We start from the raw sequence: 24,196 nt of genomic DNA, 5'->3' as shown, positions 1-24,196 counted from the left end.
TATGACCTCTTTCCCATTTAGCTGCCATTTCAAAAGAATATAACTTGCCAGGGGACAGGCATGACTCAGGAGACTGGTAATAGGATATAAAGACTATGACCCGTGGGTCGCCCATTCGAATGATGCCAAGGTCAGTGGCAAGAGCAGAGATGTCATTTGCGCGTTCATTATTTGGCCAAACAGCCCAATACAGACGTAACTGGGCCCCTTTGTGGCAGTCAGCAGGGGCTGAGGGCTGGGTTGGACTCTGCTCCCACTTGAGAGCATCCAGGGACCCCAGCCCCTCCCTTGCCTGGGTTTCAGGACGTGGGACTGCCTTCAGTGCCCTCTAGGTTATGAGTTTGTCCTCCACATTCTTTCCTCACCATCATTGTAGGGGCATGGTCTGTACAGACTGGGAGCACTCTTATTTCTCCCTCACAGGGACAAAGTGCCACAGCAGCATCTCCCCTCTGTGCCCTGTTGATTTGCTTCCCAGTACAGAGAAAGGTTTTGCAGGACAGGCATCCCCCTCTCTTCTCCCCACCATCATCATCATCTGCCACGGTTTAGGTCCCTGTAACCTTATCCATATCCTCAGCCACCACTAGCCATGTGAGTTTATCGAGTCAGTTTGATTCCATGATTAATTAAGCCCTCCCTAGAAATGAGGTTACTCCCTGCAGTCTCACTCATAAATGTGAGCAGATTAACGGGTGCTGGCCATGTTACATGGTCATTACCAGGCTGGGCTGAGAAGGGTTTGCCTGATTTCATCCAGACAGTCCTTGAATACAAGTTTGCCAGAGGAGAACTTCTGAACAGACCCAGCGTATCTGCAAACCACCATCCTGGCCGCGTGAAGGAAACCTGTGCCAGGGGAGGCATTAACATCAGCGGCTTTTACGGCAGCTTGGGGTTGGTGCTGACATGAAGCAGCAGAAGGTCCTTTCAGCATCACTGTGCTGGTGGGTGCAGTGGGGTACAGCACATTGCTGCTGTTCCCCTTGTCTCGTGGTACCCACAGGTCCAACTGCAGCAGCATCTCAGTGATGCTGGATGCAGATGCCTTCGCCAGCAGACCCCATCATTAGCACCCTGCCCTCAGCTGCTGCTGTGCCAGGGCGGTTTCATTGCTGTCAGCCTCATCAACAGCTCCTCCTTCTCACCGCCCTCCTGTAATTGCAGCCTCCCTCCTTCCCCAGCAGCACTGAGTGAAGCGCTTTGGATGGGAGCCTCCCGGGGCCTTGTGGGACCTGTTAGAAACAGGGTTTGCAGCCCTGGTTCCCCCTCTCCCTTCCTGCTGAGCCCCTGGCTGTGGTGCTGGGGCTGCACTGGCTCTTCCCACGGGTGCTGGAGATGTGAGGTCAGTCCCATGGCTCATGTCCCTGAGCATCTGCAGGGCCTTTTACTGCTCTGTGCTGGCACCTCCTGCTAGAGGTGGAGGCTAAAAAGGTTGGGAGCCCCTCTAGGAAATCCTGGGGGTCTCTGTAACAGCATTGGCAGCTTGGGGAGGTGGTGAATGCCCCTGTGAGCTCTGGGATGGGGGATGCAGGGGACAGCAGTGGGGAGCCATGGGCTGGTGGATGGAAGGGGCTGACCCAGGCATGGAGCACTCTATTCTGCTGCAGCAGCTGAGCCACCCTCCAGCCTCTGTGTGTTCATTTTCACTGTTCTCTTTGGGGATTCTCAATTATCTGCAAACAAGCTGCCACCTCCTTTGCATGATAGTGGTGCCAGGCACAGGGAGCTGGGGCAGTTGATCTGGGCAGCACTTCCCTGCTCCCCACCCACTCTCTAACTTCACCCAGGACCTGTTTTTCTCTATTTATTCAGCATCAATAATAGGATTCCGCCCTGCTAACCAGCATCTGCATGCAACATCACAGGCAGCAGAAGCGATTCCTGCTGAGTTAGTGTATGAAAGCTTTTGCAATCATCTTGTGCTACACGTCTGAAAGAGGATTTAAATATAAGGCTCTTTAATAAGATGAAAATAGCCCTTTCCCCAGCGCTTTTCTGCCTGCTCGCTCTTGCCACAGCAGTCCTTGGGTTGTGTCAGGGCTCGTCTGGCTGTGGGCTGACAGGTTTCCAAACCGCTCCGAGCTTCTCCCCTCCCTGCGCCATCAGCGCAGTATCAGTATCGTGGTGCTGGCTCCTGCTGCTCCTCGCCACGTGTGTTTGGTCCTAAAACTTCCTCACTCTTTGCAGCACAAGTGTAAACCACGTCTCCTGTTTTTGAACCTGCAGGAGCCACAAGGTTTGCTGTGCTTCACATCTGCAAAGCCTGGCAAGGAAGGGACCAAAAGGACAAAAAGAGCTATTATTATCATCATTACCGTTGTTGGTTTTACTGTTATTTTACAAAGGGAACAAACTTCTCTTGCCATTCCAAAACGTTCCAGGAAAAAGGCACATGCCAGTGGCCCAACAAAGTGTTTTGCTTTTCCACAGCAACTTTTGCCTGATGATAGCAAAACCCCGCAGAGCACAGGGCCAGATGGAGATGCCCCATACAGGGTAGGTGTCCCCATGGCTTTAGAGCGGTGGCATCCTCTGACAGAGGGCAGAAGAGTGCTGGTGGTCTCACCCATGACAGGCATTGAGGAAACCCTGTGCCTCGGTGTGCGCTGCAGGAAAACGGGTATAATCCTATTTACCTGCCTCCTCCGGAGCAGGCTGTGATGTTTGATTCATGTCAGGAGCTTGGCTGGTGACTCCTGGATGAATGACGCTATATAAATGCAAAGCGTTATTAATATTTCATGTTGTAGTGAAAATGTACTAATGGGGCTTGTTCCTGGAAGATAAAGTGCTGCCATTAATACACCTCCATGTCCCCAGCGCCGTGGACTCACATGGGCTGGCTGGGTTTGCCTGGTGCAGGGTGCAGCCTTCAGCACCCCTCTTCTGCCTCTGCCAGACTGAAATCCCCAGCCAAGGTGAGCAGTGGGATGGCAGCTTTGGCCATGGGAGCTCAGTGCCCACCAACCCAAGGGCAGAGGATGCTCCCTGAGCTGCTCCTTTTGGGCTCTCAGTGGCTGGTGTCAGCCCTGTCTGCACCAGAGCAGCTTCTTCCTTCTCCTCACCCTGTTGGTTCAGTTTGTGCTTCCACCAGGTATTTACCTGGTAGATGGGGGCTGATCTCCACGGCAGCTCGGCTGGACCAGAGGGACATGGAGAAAAGCTCTGTGGCCGCCCACCTTCTTGTCCTGCCATCAGAGCAGGGCAGGGGGACCAGGGGATGCCGTGGCTGTGCCCACACTCACCAGAGGGCTGCAGAGGGGTGAGGTGTGCTCTGCCTGCAGCCCAACGCCAGCAGGCACTGCCCATCACGTCTGGCAGCTCCCCAAAAGAGGGGATTTTAACCCAGAAAGCGGGAAGCCACAAGGCGCCCTTTGGACACCCACAAGCCAGAACATCCCCCCCACCCAGCGCTGGGTGCTGCCGTGTCCCCCCCCCATGCCTGCCCCATGGGGAGACACAGCCCTCGGCACAGCCACTGCACAGGCATGTTATAATAACTAACTAAACCCAGGCTTGTTTGGTTTCAAACTGCAGAGCTCTCCCCCGGAGCTGTCCGCAAACAGTGGTAATTTACTTTGCAGCTGGTTAGATTTGTTTCTCTCCATCACTTTTGTTTCCAAACCCAGGAGAACTGCAGACCAAGCGCGTTTGCTCCTCAGGTGACTCCTGCTGTCACTGAGCTCATGCACCCGACGCAGCAGCAGCACCCACTCCTTGGGCCCTGCTCCCTGCTGCACCCCAGAGCTGTGAGCTGGGAGTCAGGCCTCAAAGAAGGGGTTCTCTGCACTGGAGGCTGGCTCCTGGGTCCGGTGGCAGGGCTGGAGTGATGGGGAAGGGACTTGCCCCAGCTTGCAGGGGAGGGGAGCAGAGGAGAAGTGATTAATGAATTTCCAGAGAAATAACAACTGCCCCCCCCCGGCAGGAGGTGGGGAGGGATAAAGGCTCTTTGTAAATCACTGCCATGGTGCAAAGTTTGTGTAAAATGGGATTATGAAGGGAGGTGTTCGCCTGAGCGGCTCCCAGTGCCTCGGGCTCCCAAGGCTTTGGCCACATCATCCCTGCAGGTCCGAGCAAGGGAAGATGGGTGCAGGGAAGGGCTGGGGACCCCAGGCAGCACAGGGCAGTGGATGCAGCCGCTCCCTGCACAGCAGCAGGATTGGACCCTGTGCACTGCGGGGCAGCTCTTCACCCCCGGGGTTCTGACAGCCTACAGGACACGTGGGGACCTGCCTCGAGCCTCATCCCTTCCCCCTTGGGAATCTCCTCCTCGCTCAGGAGCCCAGGGATGACTCACGTGGCGCTGGCACCGCTCGCATGCACCGGGCGATGCGATCCTGCCGTGGGCAAGCACTGACAGCACCGGCCTCAGTGGAGGACACCCCGCAGGTAAGCGGCATGAACCCCCCCTGCTGCAGCCCCCAGCCCTGGTGAGGGGCACATCTGGAAGTGTGCATGGGGAAGGAGAAATGTGGGCTTTGTGTGTGTGCGTCCCGGGATCCAACCAGTGAGGCAGGAGCTATGCGCTTGGGGAGCGTGTGGCTGCACGGGACGGGCTGTGCAGAGCAGGGGGATGGTTTCACCGCAGGAGCCCTGCCAGCGAGGGGAAGTCTCGTTGTTTTACTGATAGGTGAAATGTTTAAGGAGAGCCAATGGCAAATCCAGCCCTGGGAATCCCACTCGGCTGCGGCCCCACATGGCCTGAGGTGCCCTTATCCAGCATAATGCAACCAGGGTCAGCTCAGCTGCCTGGGGTCCTGGTGCAGGCTGAGATGGGTCTGAGCTGATGAAACCTGGTTCTTGTGCATCCCACATTGCTGTGCCCGGCACAGGTCAGCACCGGGATCCTCCCGCGCTGCCGGGCGGGAGCGGAGGCGATGGCAGATTCCAGCGATGGGAGAGGAGCCGCTGAGCTCCGGGTGCGTCACGGCCCAGCTGCTCCCACTTGTGTCTGCCGGGGCCAGGCCTGGCAACGTGAGGAGGATTCATAACAAATACCTGCGCGGCGAGGCGAGAGACGGGGCAGGCGCAGGACAGAGCCGCAGGACAGCGGGAGCTGGGAGGGAGCTTTAAAGGTCACCTTTGAGGGATGGCAGAGGGCTCACATGGACTGCAGTGGGTGGTGAAGGATGCTCTTGCCACTGGAGAGCCATCAAGCTTTGCCAGGCCTCCATGCCCAGTGAGCATGCAGAAGGGGATGGTGCTCTGCAGAGACCAGGTCTGAGCTGGGGCATGTGTCTGTGTGTCCCCATGTGCAAGCAAAGGACAGAGATGGTCCCCAAGGCCACCCAGGCAGGTGTGTGGCTCAGTGCTTTGGGGCACATGGGTGTTCTGAGTGGGACTTCTTGCTGCTTCTTCGGTGTCACTGTATCATAGGATGGTTAGGGCTGGAAGGGATGTTGAAGACCATCTTTCACCTATCTTCTCTCTCCGCCCAGGCCAGCTAACAGGACTGGGGGACCATGAACTGGGATCTGTTCGAAAGGCTCCTCAGTGGGGTCAACAAGTACTCCACAGCCTTCGGCCGCATCTGGCTCTCCCTCGTCTTCATCTTCCGCCTGCTGGTCTATGTGGTGGCAGCCGAGCGCGTCTGGAGCGATGACCACAAGGACTTTGACTGCAACACGCGGCAGCCGGGCTGCACCAATGTCTGCTTCGACCACTTCTTCCCTGTCTCCCACATCCGCCTCTGGGCCCTGCAGCTCATCCTGGTGACCTGTCCATCCCTGCTCGTCATCATGCACGTGGCGTACCGGGAGGCCAAGGAGCAGAGGCACCGCGCCAGCGGTGGGGACAACGGCCGCTGCCTCTACCCCAACCCCGGCAAGAAGCATGGTGGGCTGTGGTGGACGTACATGCTCAGCCTGGTCTTCAAGGCTGGCGTGGACATGGCCTTCCTCTACATCTTCTACCACTTGTACAGGAACTACACCCTGCCCCGGCTGGTGAAGTGCGAGCTGTCCCCCTGCCCCAACATGGTGGACTGCTTCATTTCCCGGCCCACTGAGAAGAACATCTTCACCCTCTTCATGGTGGTCACCACCTGCATCTGTATCTTGCTGAGCCTCATCGAGGCCACCTACCTCATCGGCAAGCGGTGCCGCGAGCACGTGCTGGCCAGCAGTGGGAACAGCCAGGACTGCTCACTGTCCAGCGCCGAGCCCGTGGGCATGGAGGGGCAGGTTTTCCATGGGGTGGACTACAAACTCCCCGCAGCCTCCATCCCCCCCATGGCCTCCAGCCCTGAGCAACTGCCTGAGGAGGAGACTCTTCCCTAGAGCATCCCTTGGGCAGCTCTAGGAGCCGCACGCTTTCATCCCTCTTCTCCTCTTCTTCCTCCTCCTCCTCTGTCCCACTGGTGCAGGAGCACTGGGCTGGCAGCAGCTTGGGTTCAGGCTGTGCTCGAGGGCTCTCTGCCTCTTCCCTCCTGAGGAGGGCACGTTTTGTTGTTCTGCTGAACTTGGGGTACAACCAGGTCCTGTAGGACATATGCAGTCCCCAGGAGCCCACGGGGACAAGCAGCTCTGTGGTGGCTGTGGACTGGCAGCGGTACCTAGAGGTTGAGCTGGTCCTGGGGATATCCTTGCAATGAATAGAAATTCCTATCCCTTAGAAGTGATGGCCAGCGCAGTTGTTCTCCTGCTCCTTGGGCATAATCCTTGCATCATAATCCAAGAGCATTCACTCCTGGGAAGGCATCGCTGCCACGGGCAGCTCCAGGCTGGGTTTGGAGCAGCGGCGACAAACCAAGGCTCGTCCTTGCGCCCAGCAGTGGCCCAACCCTTGCTGCGGTCAGCAGGCACTGGCTGCAGGCGAGCAGAGGGCAGCGTCCGTCGGTACCTCCCTGTAACCCCAGGCTTTACAGTAAATACGTGAATTCTCGATCTCCAACGGGCTGCTGGGCGCAGGCAGGCGCACCCAGAGGTGTGAGCGTCCCTGAGGACCCATGGGTGGCAGAGCCCTCTGCGGCTGTGGGACAGTTTAAACATGGCACAAGTCTTCAAACCAGGTCGGAGGCGGTGGAGAGGGAAGAGGAGCCAGTGAGGAGTCGAGCTCCCCAGGGAGCCCCTGTCCCCATCCCTCACCCTGCACGAGCCCCACCACAGGACCATTTCAGACTGATGTGATTGTCATTAATAACACTCATTAACTGAGTGGGGACAAAAGCACGTGTTCATTGTGGCACCATTGTGGTGCAGGGTGAGGCTTGCCATGGGCTGCTGGCTCTTCCTGCCTGGCCAGAGGAAAACACCTGAGCAAAACAGCTGAATAAAGGAGAGGAAAACCACCCCAACCACTGATTAAACAATAACATTAAATGGCAGAATATGATCTTGTTTATTGCTGTAATATGTCGCGTTCTGCCATGACTCAGGCAGCGCTGCAATTTAAGGCCATCAGCAGTAACTGAGCATTAGCTGGGATGAATAATTAACAATAATTTCATGGCAAATGCACTCGTAAGTAACATGAACATTGAACATGCAGCTCGAGCTGTTGCTGGATTCGCTTTATTTAGAAGGGGTGATTATTATTTTCTTCCATGAGCATTTGCTGTCTCTGCTGGGAAGGACGTGGGATGGGGATGCCATCTCCGTGTCCTTTTGGACCAGGGTGCTCTCAGTTATTGCCACTTCGCAGCACGCCTGACCCAATGAACCAGCTCCCCCTGGAAAGGCTCACGGGGCAGAGCTGGGCTCCTTCCCACAGCCCACCCTGGGGAAAGGAACCAGCCTGGGTGTGCTGAAGGGGGATGCTGAGGGCAGGCAGGGCTGCAGCATCCGGATGGGAGGACAGGGACAGGACCAGCTGCCCCCCAAGGGTGGGGATGGCCGAGGAGCCCCGGGAGGATCCCTGCCACCAGCCTGGGACTCTTGGGCACGCTGACACCAGTCAGGTTGGAAACATGAAATAGAGGTGGATTCCTTCCATCTCTTTTCAAGTGAAGCTGTGCTGATCTCTGCCTTCCTTCTGTCCACGCTCACTGCTGTGCTTGCTGGTTTGGGTTGGAAGGGACCTTAAAGCCCATCCAGTTCCAACCCCTGCCATGGGCAGGGACACCTTCCACTAGAGCAGCTTGCTCCAAGCCCCGTCCAACCTGGCCTTGAACACTGCCACATGAAAACTTTCTTTATGAAAGCCTTTAACATCTGAGGGTAGAAGCTGTTCTCTGTGTGCAAGCCATTGCCTCTGGTTCAGAGAGCTAGGGCTAGGCTGCTTGTTTTCAAGCCTGCTCTTGATCAAGCCTGTCCTCAATTAGCAAAACCCCGAGGTGTTCCCCAGCTGCAAGCACTGATGGCAGCAGAGGTGAGACCAGAGCAGCCACCCTGCCCGCCTGCCCTGCTTCTGCACATCAAAGGGGCAGCCGGAGCTGCTGCCTGTTGTGGGAGACCTGATGAGCCGGTTGCATTTGTTGTTGTGCTGCCTTATCTCGCTTGGAGCGAGCATTGCAGCTGCCCCACAAAGCTCCGGGTGTCTTGCACCATCCAGGCTTGGGATCAGCAGCGGCTGGTGGGATAGACAGGGGGATCTGGCTTCCTTTTGATGTGTTTCTGTGCTCTGCACCAAGGGGAGCTGAGGTTGCCCTGCTTGGTGCTGCAGAAGTGTGGGGCTGGAGGATGCACAACACTAGGTTAAGAGGCAGGATTAGTGTCGGTGGTAAAGCAAATCAGCTAGGATGTCATGGTAAAAGCTCTGTGTTTCCCAGACTTTGCATCATTACACAGATGGAAAATGCTTGTGGGGTGCCCAGAAGGCCCCCGAATTTGGGGGAGAGGGGATTTAAACCAAAACAACCCCTAACTCCAGCCCAGCCAGGGGTGTGGAGTGGTTCACGTGTGCAGCAGCACAGGTCGGGGGTAGCCCATCCTTCCGAGCAGGGGCTCATTTGTTCCCTGCCTGAAAGCTTCCCGCCTGTTTGCTGGGAATTCCGAAAATCCTCTTTGCTGGGAATTGAAGAGAAGCTGATTCGTGTCCAGGCTGCTGGCTCCCAGGCTCCCGTGGCTCCCATGGCCCAGCACTTGCTGGGGAGGTCTCCTCCCTGCAGATGTGGCCCTGGAGCGGGATGGATGAGATGCTGCTGGCAGGCAGGGAGCTGGATATAAAGGCAGGGCTGGCTCCCGCCCCAGCCAATGGCTGCCCCCCGGGGTGCCCCGTTTTAGACCCTTTTAAAGAGACTCTAAGGCTTTCCTGCTGGTTTGGCAGCCGCCTGCTCCGCTGCTTGGGATTTTCCTTTATGGAGGACCCAAGGTCAGGCCACTGGAAGTCACCGGGTGTTTCAGGGATCACATCCAGCACCAAAGCCTTTCACCCGTCACCCACTGGGTTGGAGCAGGGTGCTGTACCCTGGTCATGGACCCAAAGCTCCTCCGAGGGCTCCCCGGCACCGAGAGCTGCTGAACGGCGTTGGCACCTTGCCCCGGTGCCCACGCCAGATCACTCATCGGAAGGGTGGTGGAGGAGGCAGCGGGACTTGCCCTTTGCTGGGACGCCCAAATCCGCTGCTTAGCACTGCAAAACACTGCCAAACACTGCCCAACAAACACTGCCAAACACTGCCCAACAAACACTGCCCAACAAACACTGCCAAACACTGCCCACCAAACACTGCCCACCAAACACTGCCCAACAAACACTGCCAAACACTGCCCACCAAACACTGCCCAACAAACACTGCCAAACACTGCCCACCAAACACTGCCCAACAAACACTGCCAAACACTGCCCAACAAACACTGCCCAACAAACACTGCCAAACACTGCCCACCAAACACTGCCCAACAAACACTGCCAAACACTGCCCACCAAACACTGCCCAACAAACACTGCCAAACACTGCCCACCAAACACTGCCCAACAAACACTGCCCAACAAACACTGCCAAACACTGCCCACCAAACACTGCCCAACAAACACTGCCCAACAAACACTGCCAAACACTGCCCAACAAACACTGCCCAACAAACACTGCCCAACAAACACTGCCAAACACTGGGTGTTTCCATTTCCCACCCAGCTGCCTTAGGGAAAATCATCTGCCCATGCCAAGACACCTGAACTTTCTCCCCATGGCCCCGTGGCCTCTCCTGAAGTTCCAGAATTGGAGACCAGAGGTTGCTGGAGGCACCTGGCCCCGCTCCTCACCTGATCATTACAGGGGCAGGGAGCTGGTGCCTCTGCAAGCACTCAGACCTGCACATGGCTCCCCATGTCTTCCCTCTCTGCTGGGTTTCAACTCAACAGCCACAGCCCCCGGATTCCTGCCGCCTGCTCCGGTTCCCTGCAGCATAGCTCGAATTCCTGATCCTGCCGATAGGACCGGGCAGAGGCACTCGGGGTCAGGGGAGGTTCCTGGTTCCCGGCTCCAGAGCTCCCATCAAGGGTCCCTGTCTGCCCCTCCTCCAGCCTGCCCCTGCTCCGCACCCACGTTCCCAGGAGTGTTTGCTTTGGGTCTCTTGGGTTCCCATCGCTGCGGCCTCTCCCTGCTGCTGTTCCCAGCCCAGCAAACCCTCACATGCTTTGTGTGACCTCCTGGAGCCCAGGAGCTGCTGGGAAAGCGGCTCCTTGTGTGCCACAAGTGCGGGCAGCAAAGCTCTCAGGGCTCCGAGCACCCAGCGGGGCTCTTCAAGCGCGTCCCTCTGGGATGGGTGGCCCCGGTGCGGCACCGGGGAAAGCCCAGCGTGTGCTTGGCAAGAGGAAACACATTCCTGGCCGGGCCACGGGGGTACGAGATGGGGCTGTCACAGGGGGAGGCTCTGGGGAGAGGGACGGGACCTCCCTTGCAGGGACACATCCCGGGTCCCATGAGGATGTGGCAGGAGGCAGGGTCCTGCTGGGTGGGAACGCTGCTTCCATGAGCTGACACCCGTTCTGTGCCATGGTTTGGGAGAGGTCTAATCCAGGACACCCCGGTGCCAGCGGGGCGGTGGCTGCAGGTTGCTGTAGGTTGGAGATACCGATGAGCTGTTGCAAAACTATTACTAAGGCAAAAGTAATGCATAAAGTGGGTTGTGATTGCGTAAGCTGTGGTTCTTAGCAGTGGGTGCTGCCTGACTGCAGCTGGGGGACTGCTGTGAGCCCAGGGTCAGCCCCCGGCTGCCCTGCTCTTGTGCAGGGTTTGCTGCGCCTGGAGCCACCCATGCAGGGACTGAGCATCACCTGGGCAGGAGCTCCTGGTGTTGCTTGTGGAGGAACCCGGCCCCGTCGCTCTCGCTGCAGGATTTGACCCGCCTTTATTGTTCAACCTGAACGTGTGCGTGCGTGTGCGCAGACAAGAGCCTCTACAGGAGCTGTTTGCCAGACTCACCCAGTTACTGGGAGCAGAACAAACCACCCTTCCCTCCCCACACGCTCAGCGCCACGGACACAACCTGGGCACGCAGGAGGGCTGCAGGCAACGCAGACAGGAAAGAGCTTCCCTGCTCCGATCCCGGATCCGACCACCTTCCTCTGGCCCTTTGCCGGCCAGGCAGGTACCTCCAGGGTGCTCACAGGGACCGCAGGGTGTGGGGTGTAGGGGGACAGATCCCATGGTGCTCACGGGGTGCCGGTGGGAGATGTGTTATGGCTGGGGCTGCTGTGCCTGCAGGGCCCCCAGTATTGCACAGTGCCCATTGGGACCCTACCGACAGTGCTGGGGCCACTGCTTGCTGGGGCTGCACACCCAGGTGAGGAGGGCGATGCAGGGGGATGGCATTGCCCAAGGAGCAGGAATGGCCACCCCAGGCCTCGCTCCTCTGTCCCACCGTTGTCCCCAGGGACTGAGAAAGGCTGAGCCTCCCCCAAAGGTGCTGCGCTCGCACCCCAGGCAGGAGCTGGGCGCTTTCAGCCCCACACCCTGCACCCACGCGGGGCAGGACCTGGCACCCAGTGGTGACGCAGGGGGCTGGCACGCCAGGGGCTGGTGAGGGTGCTGGGCTCCTCGGGAGGCAAATCAGTGCTGCCCACAGAGCCCAGCACACCGGGAGCGCTGTCCCTGCTCTGTGTGCTCCTTGGGGCACACAGCACGCACCAGCATGGGGCTGGGCATGGAGCTCCCAACCCCTTCTTGCCCTGCCGCGGGTCCACGGCTGGAGCTGGCGCTGGACTGAGCCAGACACGTGGGTACCGGGGCAGATGGGTGCTGGGTATCATGGGTAGCACTAGGAATGGGCATGGGGGAATTGGCTGGCGAGGGGGCATTCACCCTGGGGCTGTGCAGGGACTCTGGGCTTCAGGCACGAGCACCAGCTTTTGGCTGAGGAGGGGAAAGCAGGGGCTCCGGGGCAGCCCCGCAGGCTCTGGGCACTGCTCCAGGCTCTGTTCCTTCCCTGCAGCCCCAGGACTCCCCGGACGAGAGGACCGTGATCACCCCTGTGCCATCGCACCCCCAGCCATGCCCCGCACTGGGCACTTCCCATCACACAGCCCCTGGTGAGCCAGGAAGGAGCCTGAGCCCCCTCCAGGTACGACTCGAGGGGCCTCGGTTGGGCAATGGGCAGCGGCTCCTTGGGAGTGGGAATTCTACTGTGAGGGTGCTGAGGCGCTGGCACAGGGTGCCCAGAGAAGCTGTGGCTGCCCCATCCCTGGCAGTGTTCAAGGCCAGGTTGGACACAGGGGCTTGGAGCAAGCTGCTCCAGTGGAAGGGGTCCCTGCCCGTGGCAGGGGTTGGAGCTGGAGGAGCTTTAAGGTCCCTTCAACCCAAACCATTGCATGGTTCTATGATTCTGTGTGAGCACACGGTGCTGCTTGACCTGAGTAGCTGGGACGGAAGGAATTAGCGCTTGGGGTTGAATGAAGCTTTTGATCTGGTGGTATCTGGGACGTGTTCCCACTGGAAGCATTTGCCAGCCCCGGTGCCACCTCCTGGGCCCTGGCCTCAGCTTGCTCTGCTGTGCTCTTCACCCCTACACTGCAAACCCCCTGTGCTCATGTCAGTGGCAGCGGGGGTTCCTCAGCTCCTCAAAAGCAGGGTGAGACCAGCCTGGCTGTGAAGCCGTGTGCCAGGGGAGGCACCTTTACAGCACAGTGAGGAGCTGCCAGCTCACCCCTGGGTGAAACCCACCCGGGTTCATCAATCCAGGCAGCAGCGGCGCTCCGGGTCAAAGCCTTGCACTGAGGCAGCCCCAGGCTGAGCCGTGGAGCTGGTTTGGCCGGCGCGGGGCCCCGGGGCCGCTGGCAGTGCTGCCGGAGCAGGGAGGTGCTGGTGACACCCTGGTGACACGCATGGACTCTCGCTTTCAGCAGCCCCATTCTCAGCCATGCACGGCTGCCTCGGGCGTCACCTGCGGCAGCAAACGCTGGTCCTGGTGTCTCCCAGCATCCCAGCTCTGCAGCAGCCACTGCCCCTTCGGCTCTTGGCGTTAGCAAAGCATGGCGGCTGGCTTGTCCCGTTTCACCCATGGAGAAACTGAGGCTCAGGGAAGGCTGGGACCAGCTGGGATCCCATGAGATCTCCGTAATGGTAAAGGGCAGCATCCACCCCCACAATGTGCTGGTGCCGGGTGTGCAGGGGAGGGTGCTGGGGTGCATTGTTGGTCTGACGCTGCACCCATGGGGAGCCAGCTCAGCCCCGTCACTGCCAGGGTGGGTTTCCAGGGGGCTCCTGCTGCCTCCCATCCTTCCCACCATGGAAGGGGAACATGAAGCAATCACTGACCCTGTGCCTCAGTGCTGGGAAGCCAAAGGGGACTGGCAAGGCACTGGGGTCCATCCTGGTGGGCACCCGCACATGTGCCTGCAGGCAGCGGGGGAGGAGGAAGATGCGGTTGGGATGGAAATGTGCTGCAGGGTCTCCTCCCACCCTGTCCCAAGGGACCCGGTGTACACACAGACCTTTGCTTTGCTGAAATCCCAGCCCCGCCCCCCCCGCTGCCTGGGCACGGCCTCTCCCCGTTGACCCTGGCCTGCTCCAGTGGAGCACGCTGCCAGCTTACCCCATCACACGCAATCAGGCTGGATTTGGTGACAGGCACTTGGCTGCGTGGCTCATCCCTTACGGCAAAGGCTCTGTCAGACGGAAGTGCAGTGAGGCTGAGTCACCTCCCCCACCAGAGGAGTGTGGGGATGGGTTTTATTACCTGCAGGTGGGATTGTGCCCACATCCCAAACCCAGGACAGAACCCGGGGGGGATGGAATGAAGCATAGCAAATGATGAGGTGCCTCCATTGCTCTTCACCCACTGCTTCTGCTGGGGTTTCTCCAGGTTGGGTGACTCTGGTCTCCATCAGCCACCATGGATTGGAAGACGCTGCAGGCGCTGCTCAGTGGGGTCAACAAGTACTCCACAGCCTTCGGCCGCATCTGGCTCTCCGTGGTCTTTGTCTTCCGCGTGCTGGTCTACGTGGTGGCTGCCGAGCGCGTGTGGGGAGATGAGCAGAAGGACTTCGACTGCAACACGCGGCAGCCGGGCTGCACCAACGTCTGCTATGACCACTTCTTCCCCATCTCCCACATCCGCCTCTGGGCCCTGCAGCTCATCTTTGTCACTTGTCCTTCCCTCCTGGTCATCATGCACGTGGCCTACAGGGAGGACCGCGAGAAGAAGAACCGGGAGAAGAACGGAGAGGATTGCCCCAAGCTGTACAGCAACACGGGCAAGAAGCACGGCGGGCTGTGGTGGACCTACCTGCTCAGCCTCTTCTTCAAGCTTATCATAGAGATCCTGTTCCTCTACCTCCTCCACAAGATGTGGGACAGCTTCAACTTGCCACGGCTGGTCAAGTGCACCAACGTGGACCCCTGCCCCAACATTGTAGACTGCTACATCGCTCGGCCGACCGAGAAGAGAGTCTTCACCTATTTCATGGTCGGAGCTTCCTCCATCTGCATCGTCCTCACCGTCTGTGAGATCTTCTACCTCATCTTCAAGCGGGTTGTGCGGCGTGCGCGGAGGTGGAAGAAGTCCACCAAGCGCTCAGTCAGCTACAGCAAGGCCTCCACGTGCCGGTGCCACCTCAAGAATGAGGAGAAGGACAACAAGTCCCAGACGAGGTGAGTGACCACCCTGCAGGCCTCAGCTCCCAGCCTCGCTGCTGTCTGATGGGCTGCTGGGAGGGCAGGAGGGAGGGAGAAGTGTGCAGGGGTGTCAGGACCTCAATGGCTGTAAGGGCAGGGGGACACATCCATGGGAAACTCCTGTTTGGGACTATGGGCACGTTCCGGCTGTGCCAGCAGCACAGGCAGGTTGGTGCTGGCTGCCCATGGGCATGTCTGAGGGTCTGTTCTTCCCGCAGAGGAGAGGAGCTGTGAGCTGTGAGCTGTGAGCAAGCCCATCCCAGCTGCCTCGCTTCCCCGTGGCCCAGACGCTTTTCAAGCCTCCAAGTCCCTGAACCCTCAAGGTGCGAGAAATGACTGAACCCAACAACTGAAGTGCCCCAAGAGAGGACCGTGTGCGGCCGAGCAGACGCAGGTAAGGCGAGGGCAGCCCTGGAGCTGGGCTGACTGCTCGTGGTGGTGCCACAGGGCTTGGACATCACAGCAATGCCCTAAAGAGATGCTGAGCTCAGCGCCGTGGCCAGAGCCCTCTTCATGCGCCAGAGGAGTCACAGAGGAGCAGGGCTTGGTTGGCCCCATTTGCCCAGTTGGCCAGTACTGGGGCAGAGAACCAGGCCCCTTTGCTCATGCAAGCACCATGCTGGTGTCCTACCCAGATGCCCTCGCTGGCTCTGCTGCTTCCCTTGGTGCCTTTGCATCCCCCTCACCTTGGACAGATGTCACACACAGCATGAGCTACGGATCCAAAAGGCCAATAAACGTGTTGTCTGTGGACACTGGGATCTGCTTTGTGCGCTGTTAACTGGGGGGACCAGTGAGGGCAGAAGAAATGGATTTGCAAAGGTTCCCCAGGAGACCGCAGCTGGGCCCCCCCCACTCCCACCCATGCCAGTGTGGGTTGAGCCCTGGCACCGGTGTGCCTGGTGTCCATCCTTGCCTCCTCCCGGCTTGTCATGCGTCGTTAAACTCCAGTTCAGCCAGAACCGCACACTGGTCCCCAAGGAAATCAAGGAGGGATCAGCATCAATTATTTACTAAACCTTGATAAATATTACAATAAATAGCAATGCTTTGTGTTTAATCTCTCCTTAAGAGCAGGGTTTGCTGATGGCCGGCCAGCTGTGTTTCCACGTTGTTCATGGCCCCAGCCCCATGAGTGTTTCTGTGGTTTTGGAACAGCCCCTCAGAGGTGAACATTTCCACCCGTCGAGGGCTTGTGGGGCACAGAGCATCCCTGAGGACAGGCACCAAGAGGGGCCATGCCACTTGGGCAGCCACAGCCCAGGGGTGGCGGAGGGGAAGTGGCATTCACAGTGGGATGGCTGGATTCTGCAGCACCCTGGTGTCATGGAGCAGCACATGGGCATTCCTGAAGGGTGGCAATTATCTTCTATTAAGTATCAGGACGCTGTTCCAGCCCTGACACTGAGGAGGAAATGCCACATCCTGGTGTGGGAGAGGTGGCAGCTCCCACCTGTGTGTGCAGGCTGGCCTAGTTTCTGGTTCTATAATAGCCCAAGTCCAAGCTCCCCACAGCCCATGCCAAGCCCTCTGCAGCTCTGCAGGACACCGAGTGGGGGCATACGCAGAGGTTTTGCACCCCCGAAGCCAGCAGGACTGGAGCCTCTGTATTAAACAGCAGCACTTGCTCCCTCGCTGCCCCAGCTCCGTGTTACGAGGCCTCCGCACCCCCGCAGAGCCCCCCGACAGCAGAGCCCCGCTCCAGACCCGGGGCTCGGCCCGGCGGGGGCACGAGGCCGGGCAGTGCCGGGCTCCGGTGGGGCTCCAGCACCACCCAGCGCCCGTCGCGCCGCACGGACCCGCCGCCGGAGCGGGCAGGGAGCGGAGCATCGCGGGGACGCCCCGGGGCTGGCTCCCCTCGGGCAGGGAGCAGTGGGGTCACTCGCTCAGGGTGCGTGCAGCGCCATGGGTCCCCCTCCCGATGAGCGCTGGCGGAGCCGCAGCCGGGGACAAGCGGGCTCCCCACCGACCCCACCGGCTTCGGCCCCGACGGTCCGCGCTGTGCCGGGGGTCCGGAGCTCCGCGGACCCGCCCCGTGGGGGCCGCCCCCCGGGGGCAGCGGGACGGGGCGGCCCCGCACACCTGCGGCCCTGCGCTAAGCCCCAGCCCCTGTTTCCTGCCCGCGCTCCTCCCCCGACTCCCCGGGCCCCGCACGGCCAGAGCCGCCCCGCAAACACCCAGCGCGGCCCGAGCCAGGCGGGACGTGCCCGGAGCGGCGGAGGTGAGTGCACGGCGCCGGGGACCCCCTCGGGGCACCGGGCACCGCTTGGGAACCCTGTGCCTGGGGTACCCACCGCTGCCGGGCGTCCCTTTAACGGCGCAGCCGGCTCCTCTACCTGCTTAATTGGCAGAGGTTAATTAGGAGCCAGGGCTGCGGCCGCTTCCCAGCTCCCCCAGCCAGGCTGGGCTCGCTGCAGCCCGGGGGAGGCTGAGGCACCTCGGAGCAGCAGCGGGTCTGTGCGGTGAGTGTGGTCTTGGGGGTGTCCCTGGGCAAGGGGGAGTGCTCCGGGGCTGGGGTGTCATCGCCCCATGGAAAGGGAGCTGCGTAGGGACTGACCCTTCAGTTTGGGGTGAGCCCTGAGTAAGCATTGGGGTGGCTGCTGTAGCCTGGGGTTTGCGGCTCCCCTCCTGCACCCCTGCTGCTTTCTGCCCTTCGGTAAAGCTGGGCTGTAAGAGAGGCAAATCTGCCCCTGCTGTGCCCCCTCTCTGGGTGCTGTGGGCACCTGGGGCAGCCCCAAACCGAAAAGGCAATGAGCCCTTTGCTGTGGGATGCTTCCTGGGAATCCAGGACGGCCACAGACCACGGGCACTGTGGGTTGGGTGCTCCTGGAGGAGGTAAGTCCCTGCACTGTCTCTTCTCCCCCAGCCCCATGTTTCCCCATTGGGCAGTGGGGTGCTGGAGGAGCACTCCTGAGCCCAGCTCCATCCCTCATGTGTGGGATGTTCCTCAGTGGGTTTGCTGGGCCCCTGTGCAGAGCAGTGTCCTGAGGGGTTTAGGTGGCCCCATCTGTGCTCTCCAGCATGGAAACAGAGCATTGACTTGGCTCCTCTCCCCTCTCCATCGGCAGAGGCACGAGGCTCCATAGAAGATGGGTGACTGGGGTTTCCTGGAGAAACTGCTGGACCAAGTCCAGGAGCACTCGACCGTGATCGGGAAGATCTGGCTCACCGTGCTCTTCATCTTCCGCATCCTCATCCTGGGCTTGGCTGGGGAGTCTGTATGGGGGGACGAGCAGTCAGATTTCGTGTGCAACACCAAGCAGCCTGGCTGCACCAACGTCTGCTATGACAAAGCCTTCCCCATCTCCCACATCCGCTACTGGGTGCTCCAGTTCCTCTTTGTCAGCACCCCAACCCTGGTTTACCTGGGCCACGTTGTCTATCTCTCACGGAAGGAGGAGAAGCTGAAGCAACAGGAGAATGAGCTCCGGGCTATCCACAGCAAGGACCCAAAGATCGAGCAGGCACTGGCAGCCATAGAGAAGAAGATGTCCAAGATCTACGTGTCAGAGGATGGGCGGCTCAAGATCCGAGGGGCGCTGATGTGGACGTACATCACCAGTGTGATCTGCAAGAGCATCTTTGAGGCTGGCTTCCTTGTTGGTCAGTGGTACCTGTACGGCTTCTCCATGGTGCCCCGCTATGTGTGCAAGAGGGACCCCTGCCCGCATCAGGTGGACTGCTTCATCTCCCGCCCTACTGAGAAGAGCATCTTCATCATCTTCATGCTGGTGATGGGCCTCATCTCCTTAATCCTGAACCTCCTCGAGCTCTTCCACCTCTGCTGCAAGAACCTGCTCAGCAACATCAAGAAGGTGTCGGACCCAGCCATCCCAAGCCAGGACGCCTTTGCCAGTGACATGGTCTCAGGCGCCTACCCACACAAGCACTACCCCTTCCTGCCCATGGCCGAGAGCCACACACCGTCCTACCAGGCCTTCCACAAGCTCTCCAGCGAGCAGAACTGGGCCAACTTCCACAACGAGGAGAACCTGGCGCTGGGCAGCAGCAGCAGACCCCTGTCAGACCCCTATGTCCCCAGGACTGCCGATGCCCCCCCCCCAGAGCAGAAGCTGTGCAGCCGGCCCGGGAGCTCAGCCTCCAAGAAGCAGTACGTCTAGAGCCAGGCTGGCCCTGGCTGGCCGGGGGGGCACGTTCCTTGGCCCCTTGTGCCTTGAAGGTGCTGGCCATGGGCAGGCATCTGCCTTCTGCCTGATGCTGTGCGGTACCCAGGCCCCTCGGTGGCTGTGCCCACACTGACCTGCCTGCCATGGGACGTGGTGCTGGGGCTTGGGGCTGAGCACTGCCCTGGAGCAGAGCCTCTGCTCTCTCCTGTTTTCCCCACTAGACCCTGCAAGGAAGGAAACTGCACAGAGTTCCCCGGGACACCGTGTCCCACGTGCTGCGCCGTGGGAAAGGGAGAAATCCCTGGAGCCACGCGGCTGGGAACAGGCTGTCCCCGGGGCCATGGCGGGAGGATGCTGCCCTTTAGGAGCTGCGGCTTGGCCGGACCCTGGGGCTTTCTGGAGCCGCCGCCAGCACCGGGAGATCCAAGCGTGTGGCCGTGGGAAGCCGCTCGCCTCCAGCCTCTGCATGGAGCCTGTCAGGGCGGGGGCACCACTGCTTGAGGGGTCCTGGCCACCAGCCCCTTGCTGTCACCCTGGAGGTGGGACCAGTGGCTCCTGACCAGGCTTTGCTGGAGGAGCTGCCCCTTCCCCATGGACACGGGGGGGTTAAGCCAGCAGCAGGGCTCTGCAGTGACCAGCTGATCCCGATGGCTGCAGGGTCACCACTCGGGTGCCCTGGGAGCGCAATTCCCCCCCCGCGCCTCCTGGCCCTGGATCCTTTCCCATGGGATGCGTGTGTCTAAGTTATTTTTAACCTGCTGGCCTGAGCACCGAGTTTTCTGCCTTAAAGGAGCAGTTGTGCAGGGGCTTGGGGAGCTGTGTCCAGCCTGGCTGTGTGCCCCTGAGCCCGGTGGGTGTTTTACAAAGGGAGGAATGAGCCTCACAACTACCGGTTTGATGTTACTGGTTTTACTGCTTTGCACTGGTCGTCTCCTGCTGTGGGCTGAGGTGCTGGGGAGAGATGGAAGAACCAACTGCTGCCACACGAGCATTGCCTCTGACTGCATCGCACCAATGCTGTGAAAGGGGAAGGTCCTGCGTGACCCAGGCATGAGGCTGGGATGCAGGCGCTGCCCTCCGTGCTGTTCCTTTCCTCCTGGCAGACTCAGTGTTGTACCTTGTTGAATAAAGTTGGATGAATGAACAGAAGTGATGTGTGATGTGACTGCTTCCTGCAGCTGCCTCTGGGATGGTGGTAAGGGTTTGGGGATGAGGGATGGGGATGGGTAAAGGGGAGTTGTGCTGCTGAGGCTATGCACCCACTGAAAGCACAACTCTCACTGCTATAGCATCCTGTCCCCTCGAGCCCAGCAGCAGCCCAGGGTCTGCCTGGGGCCATTGGGCTCCTGGTGACCCAAAGCAGAGCTCAGCCTCTCTCACCCTGCCCCAGCTCTGCTGCAGATAAACCCAGTGGAGGCCGTGGAGCTGCTCGTGGCTGCATAATAGGTGGAAATGAGCCACAGATAAAGGCACACAATGCGGCTGGGGCTGTTGTTTAGGTTCTCTGGCCTAGCCAGCCCAGGGCAGAGCCTGCTGTCTGCTGAGGGCCCCTTCAGCAAGGGTGGGACGGCCTAAAAATACCCTGGAGAGAATGAAATATGGGTGATGATAGGGGTAATATCGCTGCCATCAGCCGCTGAAGGAAGTGCAGAGGGAGGCACCCCTGGTGCAGAGCCTGGGCTAGCAGCGGAGCCTGCCTTTGGCTCCTCTCCCTGCTGGGGATGAGGGGGGTGACATCCCCTGGGGGGGTCTGGGGTGCACGCAGAGCCCTCACCCTCCTCTGTGCCCTGCGTGAGGATGCTGGGGCAGATCCCCTCTGCAGGGACCCTGAGGAACCCTGGTCCTGTTGCCTGGGAGGGATGTCCTGGGGCACCCCAAAGCAAGAGGGGGCCACAGCCCCGTGCTCCCCAGGCACCAGCAGAGCTGCAGCTCTCGGGGAGCAGCCCCACGTCCTCAGCCAGGAGGAAATGCCCGTGTGAAAGGTAACAGCGCAGCCGTGCCGTGTGCTCACCCCTCCGCTCCCCTCTCCTGGGCTGATATTTGTGTTGGCACCGGGGCAGCATCACGCTTGGAAAGCTGGAAAACAAAGAGGGACGAGAACCCCTCTGCTTGGCCACGGTGCCCGGCCGCCGGCGCTGCGCAAACACAGCTCCACGTCCCGCTATTGTTCCCGTGTTGTGACAAGGCGGCTCGGGGTGGCTGCACTGACCCGGTGCCCGTGGCACAGGCCAACAACAACAGTGAGGGTCTCACCTGCGGGGGGGGCCAGGGAGGGGGCAGCAGTGGGGCTGGTGTTGGCAGCAGCCCCCCCAAAGACAGGCAGCCCTTAGGCAAATAGAAGTTTGCTGCTGATAAGGGCGCAGGCAGGGCCTTTGGCACAGCCTGGGGACAGATAGCGGGGGCCGGACAGGCTCGGCCTTTCTCACACCTCCGAGCTCTGTCCTGAGTAAACAGGCTCCTCTGGTCCTTTCCTGGGAATGACACTCGCTATCCCGGTGCTGGGCCATGAACTGTGATGCTGAGCCCTGCGACAGCACAGGCAGCCTGGGCGCTGCGGTGAGGGGCTCTCCACGGGCACCCTGAGACTCAGCTCTGGACCCAGAGACCCAGTCCACGCTGGGCTCCCCCTGCCCTTAGCCCTGTCGTGGTCTGAGGGAGAGAAGCTGCAGCAAGGCTCTGCCCGAGGAGCTGGCTGAGCACCAGGAGTTTATTTTTAAGCTCTCCCAGCATACAGAAAGCAGCAAGTGCCTAAATCCAGGCGCCACAGGAAGAGCCACAGCAGGAGCAAAGCTGCATCTGAGAGGGGAGGAAGGGCACAGCGCTGGGCAGGGCGATGCCAGTCAGGGCCACAGCACGTCCCCCCACACACACAATGCTGGATCCCCCATGCATGCCCAGGGCTCTGCCGCAGCTTCCCAGCGCCCATTTCCTGCAGCCCCTCAGGGTGATCGGGCAGGAGCATCCTCCTGAGCTGGGCACAGACCCCATGCCGGCAGCACCCACCATCGAGGCGACACCAAACCAGGTACAACCCTGCCCTTATCAGCACCGCTGCCAACAGTGCAGAGCGAGGGAAAAGCAAACCCCAAAGAGCTCCCTTCCTCCCTGGGCCCGGGGTTATATTTAGCCCTCCACGCGCGGGCACGGCAGACAATGAATGTGGCCCCGTGTGAGAACCGCGGGCGGGAGGAAACGCGCTCAATAGCCCCGATGACTTCCCGCATCCTGACATTGTCGCTCCCCTCCAGCCACTTCCTTGTGCCGAAGCAGCGGGACCGCGGCGCCTGGCACCCCCTGCCCACCACAGGCTGGGACCAGCCCCTGCCAGCGGCATCGTCCCTCTGCAGCACTGCAAGAGCAGGAGCTGCAGCAGCTTTTCCTGGCATTGGAGGATGATGTGGCCTGAAAGCAATGAGCCGAGATGGGGATGGGGAGTCAGCCCTGAGCTGTGGCTGCGAGAGGCAATGCCAAGTGGGAAGGAGCCATGTCCCACTGTAGCTGTGCCCAGCCAGGACCCAGGGACGTGTCTCAGTGTAGAGCAAAGCTGCTCCTCTCCCACAGCACTTCAGGGCTTTGCTGGCTGCAGAAAGGAGCCATCAGGCAGGGCACGGAGCACATGCGCAGGGAGAGATGAGCAAGATGGGGAGGCTGGGAAAGGACTCGGCTGCCTTCATGGAAAGGGCAGAACTGGAGCCTGGGAAAACAGCCTCGGCTTTAGGACGGGAGGGAGCAGATGCCCCCAGGGGCTGCGGGGGATGCACCATTTGCTCTCTGGTGGAGCTGGGGTGAGCACCCTCCATGTCCTGGGGCTGCAGGGACACCGGCTGCCTGCACACCCTGGGTGCTCCGGGGTGACTGTGCTGCTCCAGGATGGGACATGGGAGCATGAGGCCCTCAGGCTCCAGAGCCCTCCCAGAACAACATCACTCCAGGCCTTGCGGGCTCTGAGCAGCCCTTGTGCCAGCGCAAGGTCACCGTGTCCCAGCCCACGCAGCTGGTGCATCCCTGCTGTGACCTGACCGGACACCGCTGCGGCTGTCCTGGTGTGCCAAGCCATGCCGAGCTGTGCCAAGCGGCTCCCACTGCTCCTGCCTGCACAGCAGCCTTCCCCGTGCCCTGGGCTGACCCCAAAGAGCTGGGGCACAGCTCACCCCTGCACAGCCCCCGTTTGCCCCATCCTGCCTTGGAAACCGCCACCTCTCCCAAGCTCTTTGTGGTGGAACCCCAGGAGCAAACCCAGCACCAGGAAGGGCAGAGGCTCAGCCTGGATGCTGCAGCAAGGCAGCAGGACCATGACAAGAGCTAAAGAGCCAGCTTGCTGCTCCTGAGCCTGAAGCACAGCCACCATGGATTGGGCAGGGACAGGCAGCACTTCTGCAGCTGCCGAATTGTATCCCTGCTCTATGGCACAATGCAGCCTGCCCCAGAAGCTGGACCAGCCCTGGGAAGATGCTCTCGCATAAAACACAGGCCTGGGGACAATGCAGTCCCACTGCAGCTCCAGCTGTGCCATGCTGGGAACAGCTGGATTACCCAGTGCTGGACCAGGCCAAGGACTTGCACTTGAGGGGCTGTGTGCAGTTTCTTGCCATAATGGCTTATTCAACAAAGCTTCCTCTCACTCTTCATGATGCACTGTGGCTGCTCACCCCAGCCCTGACTGCTCGCCGGCTCCTATTCTTGTCCAGCCGGCGCTTCCCAGGCAGCACATTGTTGGGATTCAATGGGAGGAAGGGTGGGTTTACAGCACCAAGGCCTTAGGAGAAAGGCAACTGGTCTCTGGGAAGCAGCTTCACCCAAGCGCCTGCCGGGACTCCACAGCCAGCATCTGCCGCAGGGATGGATGGAAGACACATGGAAACCAGCGGGAAAGGCAGCAGGGCCAGCAAGGCAGTGGTGCTGGGAGCAGGGCAGAGGCTGTCCAGTGAGATGCCATCAGTGCCCTTGCAGCCACATTGGGACTCAGCCCTTCCCAAGGGCACTGCACTGGAGCAGCCCCCCCAGCCGACACCGCTTGGGCCCAGGGGAGGAAACGGGGCAGCGAGGCCCCGACAAAGCCCGATTGTGCCCG

At 60.2% G+C, this 24,196-nt stretch overlaps 3 protein-coding genes across 4 annotated transcripts; all 3 read left to right on the top strand.

Annotated features, from left to right (window-relative positions):
- Nucleotides 1–5,465: 5,465 nt before the first annotated feature.
- Nucleotides 5,466–6,281, top strand: LOC308228828 (gap junction beta-5 protein-like; the record flags this gene model as incomplete). Its single annotated transcript, XM_080632413.1, has 1 exon — nucleotides 5,466–6,281. One exon carries the CDS (start codon nucleotides 5,466–5,468, stop codon nucleotides 6,279–6,281), a length of 816 nt encoding a protein of 271 aa, XP_080488539.1.
- A 7,935-nt stretch (nucleotides 6,282–14,216) lies between these two features.
- On the top strand, nucleotides 14,217–14,978 carry GJB3 (gap junction protein beta 3; the record flags this gene model as incomplete). The annotated part of the gene is made up of 1 exon (XM_080632401.1): nucleotides 14,217–14,978. One exon carries the CDS (start codon nucleotides 14,217–14,219, stop codon nucleotides 14,976–14,978), a length of 762 nt encoding a protein of 253 aa, XP_080488527.1.
- A 2,049-nt stretch (nucleotides 14,979–17,027) lies between these two features.
- GJA4 (gap junction protein alpha 4) lies at nucleotides 17,028–20,274 on the top strand. 2 transcript variants are annotated; one of them, XM_080632372.1, is made up of 2 exons: nucleotides 17,028–17,460; nucleotides 18,067–20,274. In XM_080632372.1, exon 2 carries the CDS (start codon nucleotides 18,088–18,090, stop codon nucleotides 19,117–19,119), a length of 1,032 nt encoding a protein of 343 aa, XP_080488498.1. In that variant the 5' UTR covers nucleotides 17,028–17,460; nucleotides 18,067–18,087; the 3' UTR covers nucleotides 19,120–20,274. The 2 variants fall into 2 exon arrangements, with proteins under 2 accessions (XP_080488498.1, XP_080488497.1); XM_080632371.1 differs by having other exon boundaries at nucleotides 17,098–17,219.
- The last annotated feature ends 3,922 nt before the right edge of the window (nucleotides 20,275–24,196 follow it).

The sequence above is a fragment of the Psittacula echo genome (assembly GCF_963264785.1).
Source record: "Psittacula echo genome assembly, chromosome: 21".
Classification (NCBI taxonomy): domain Eukaryota; kingdom Metazoa; phylum Chordata; class Aves; order Psittaciformes; family Psittacidae; genus Psittacula; species Psittacula echo.
This window is presented reverse-complemented; position numbering and strand designations above follow the sequence as displayed.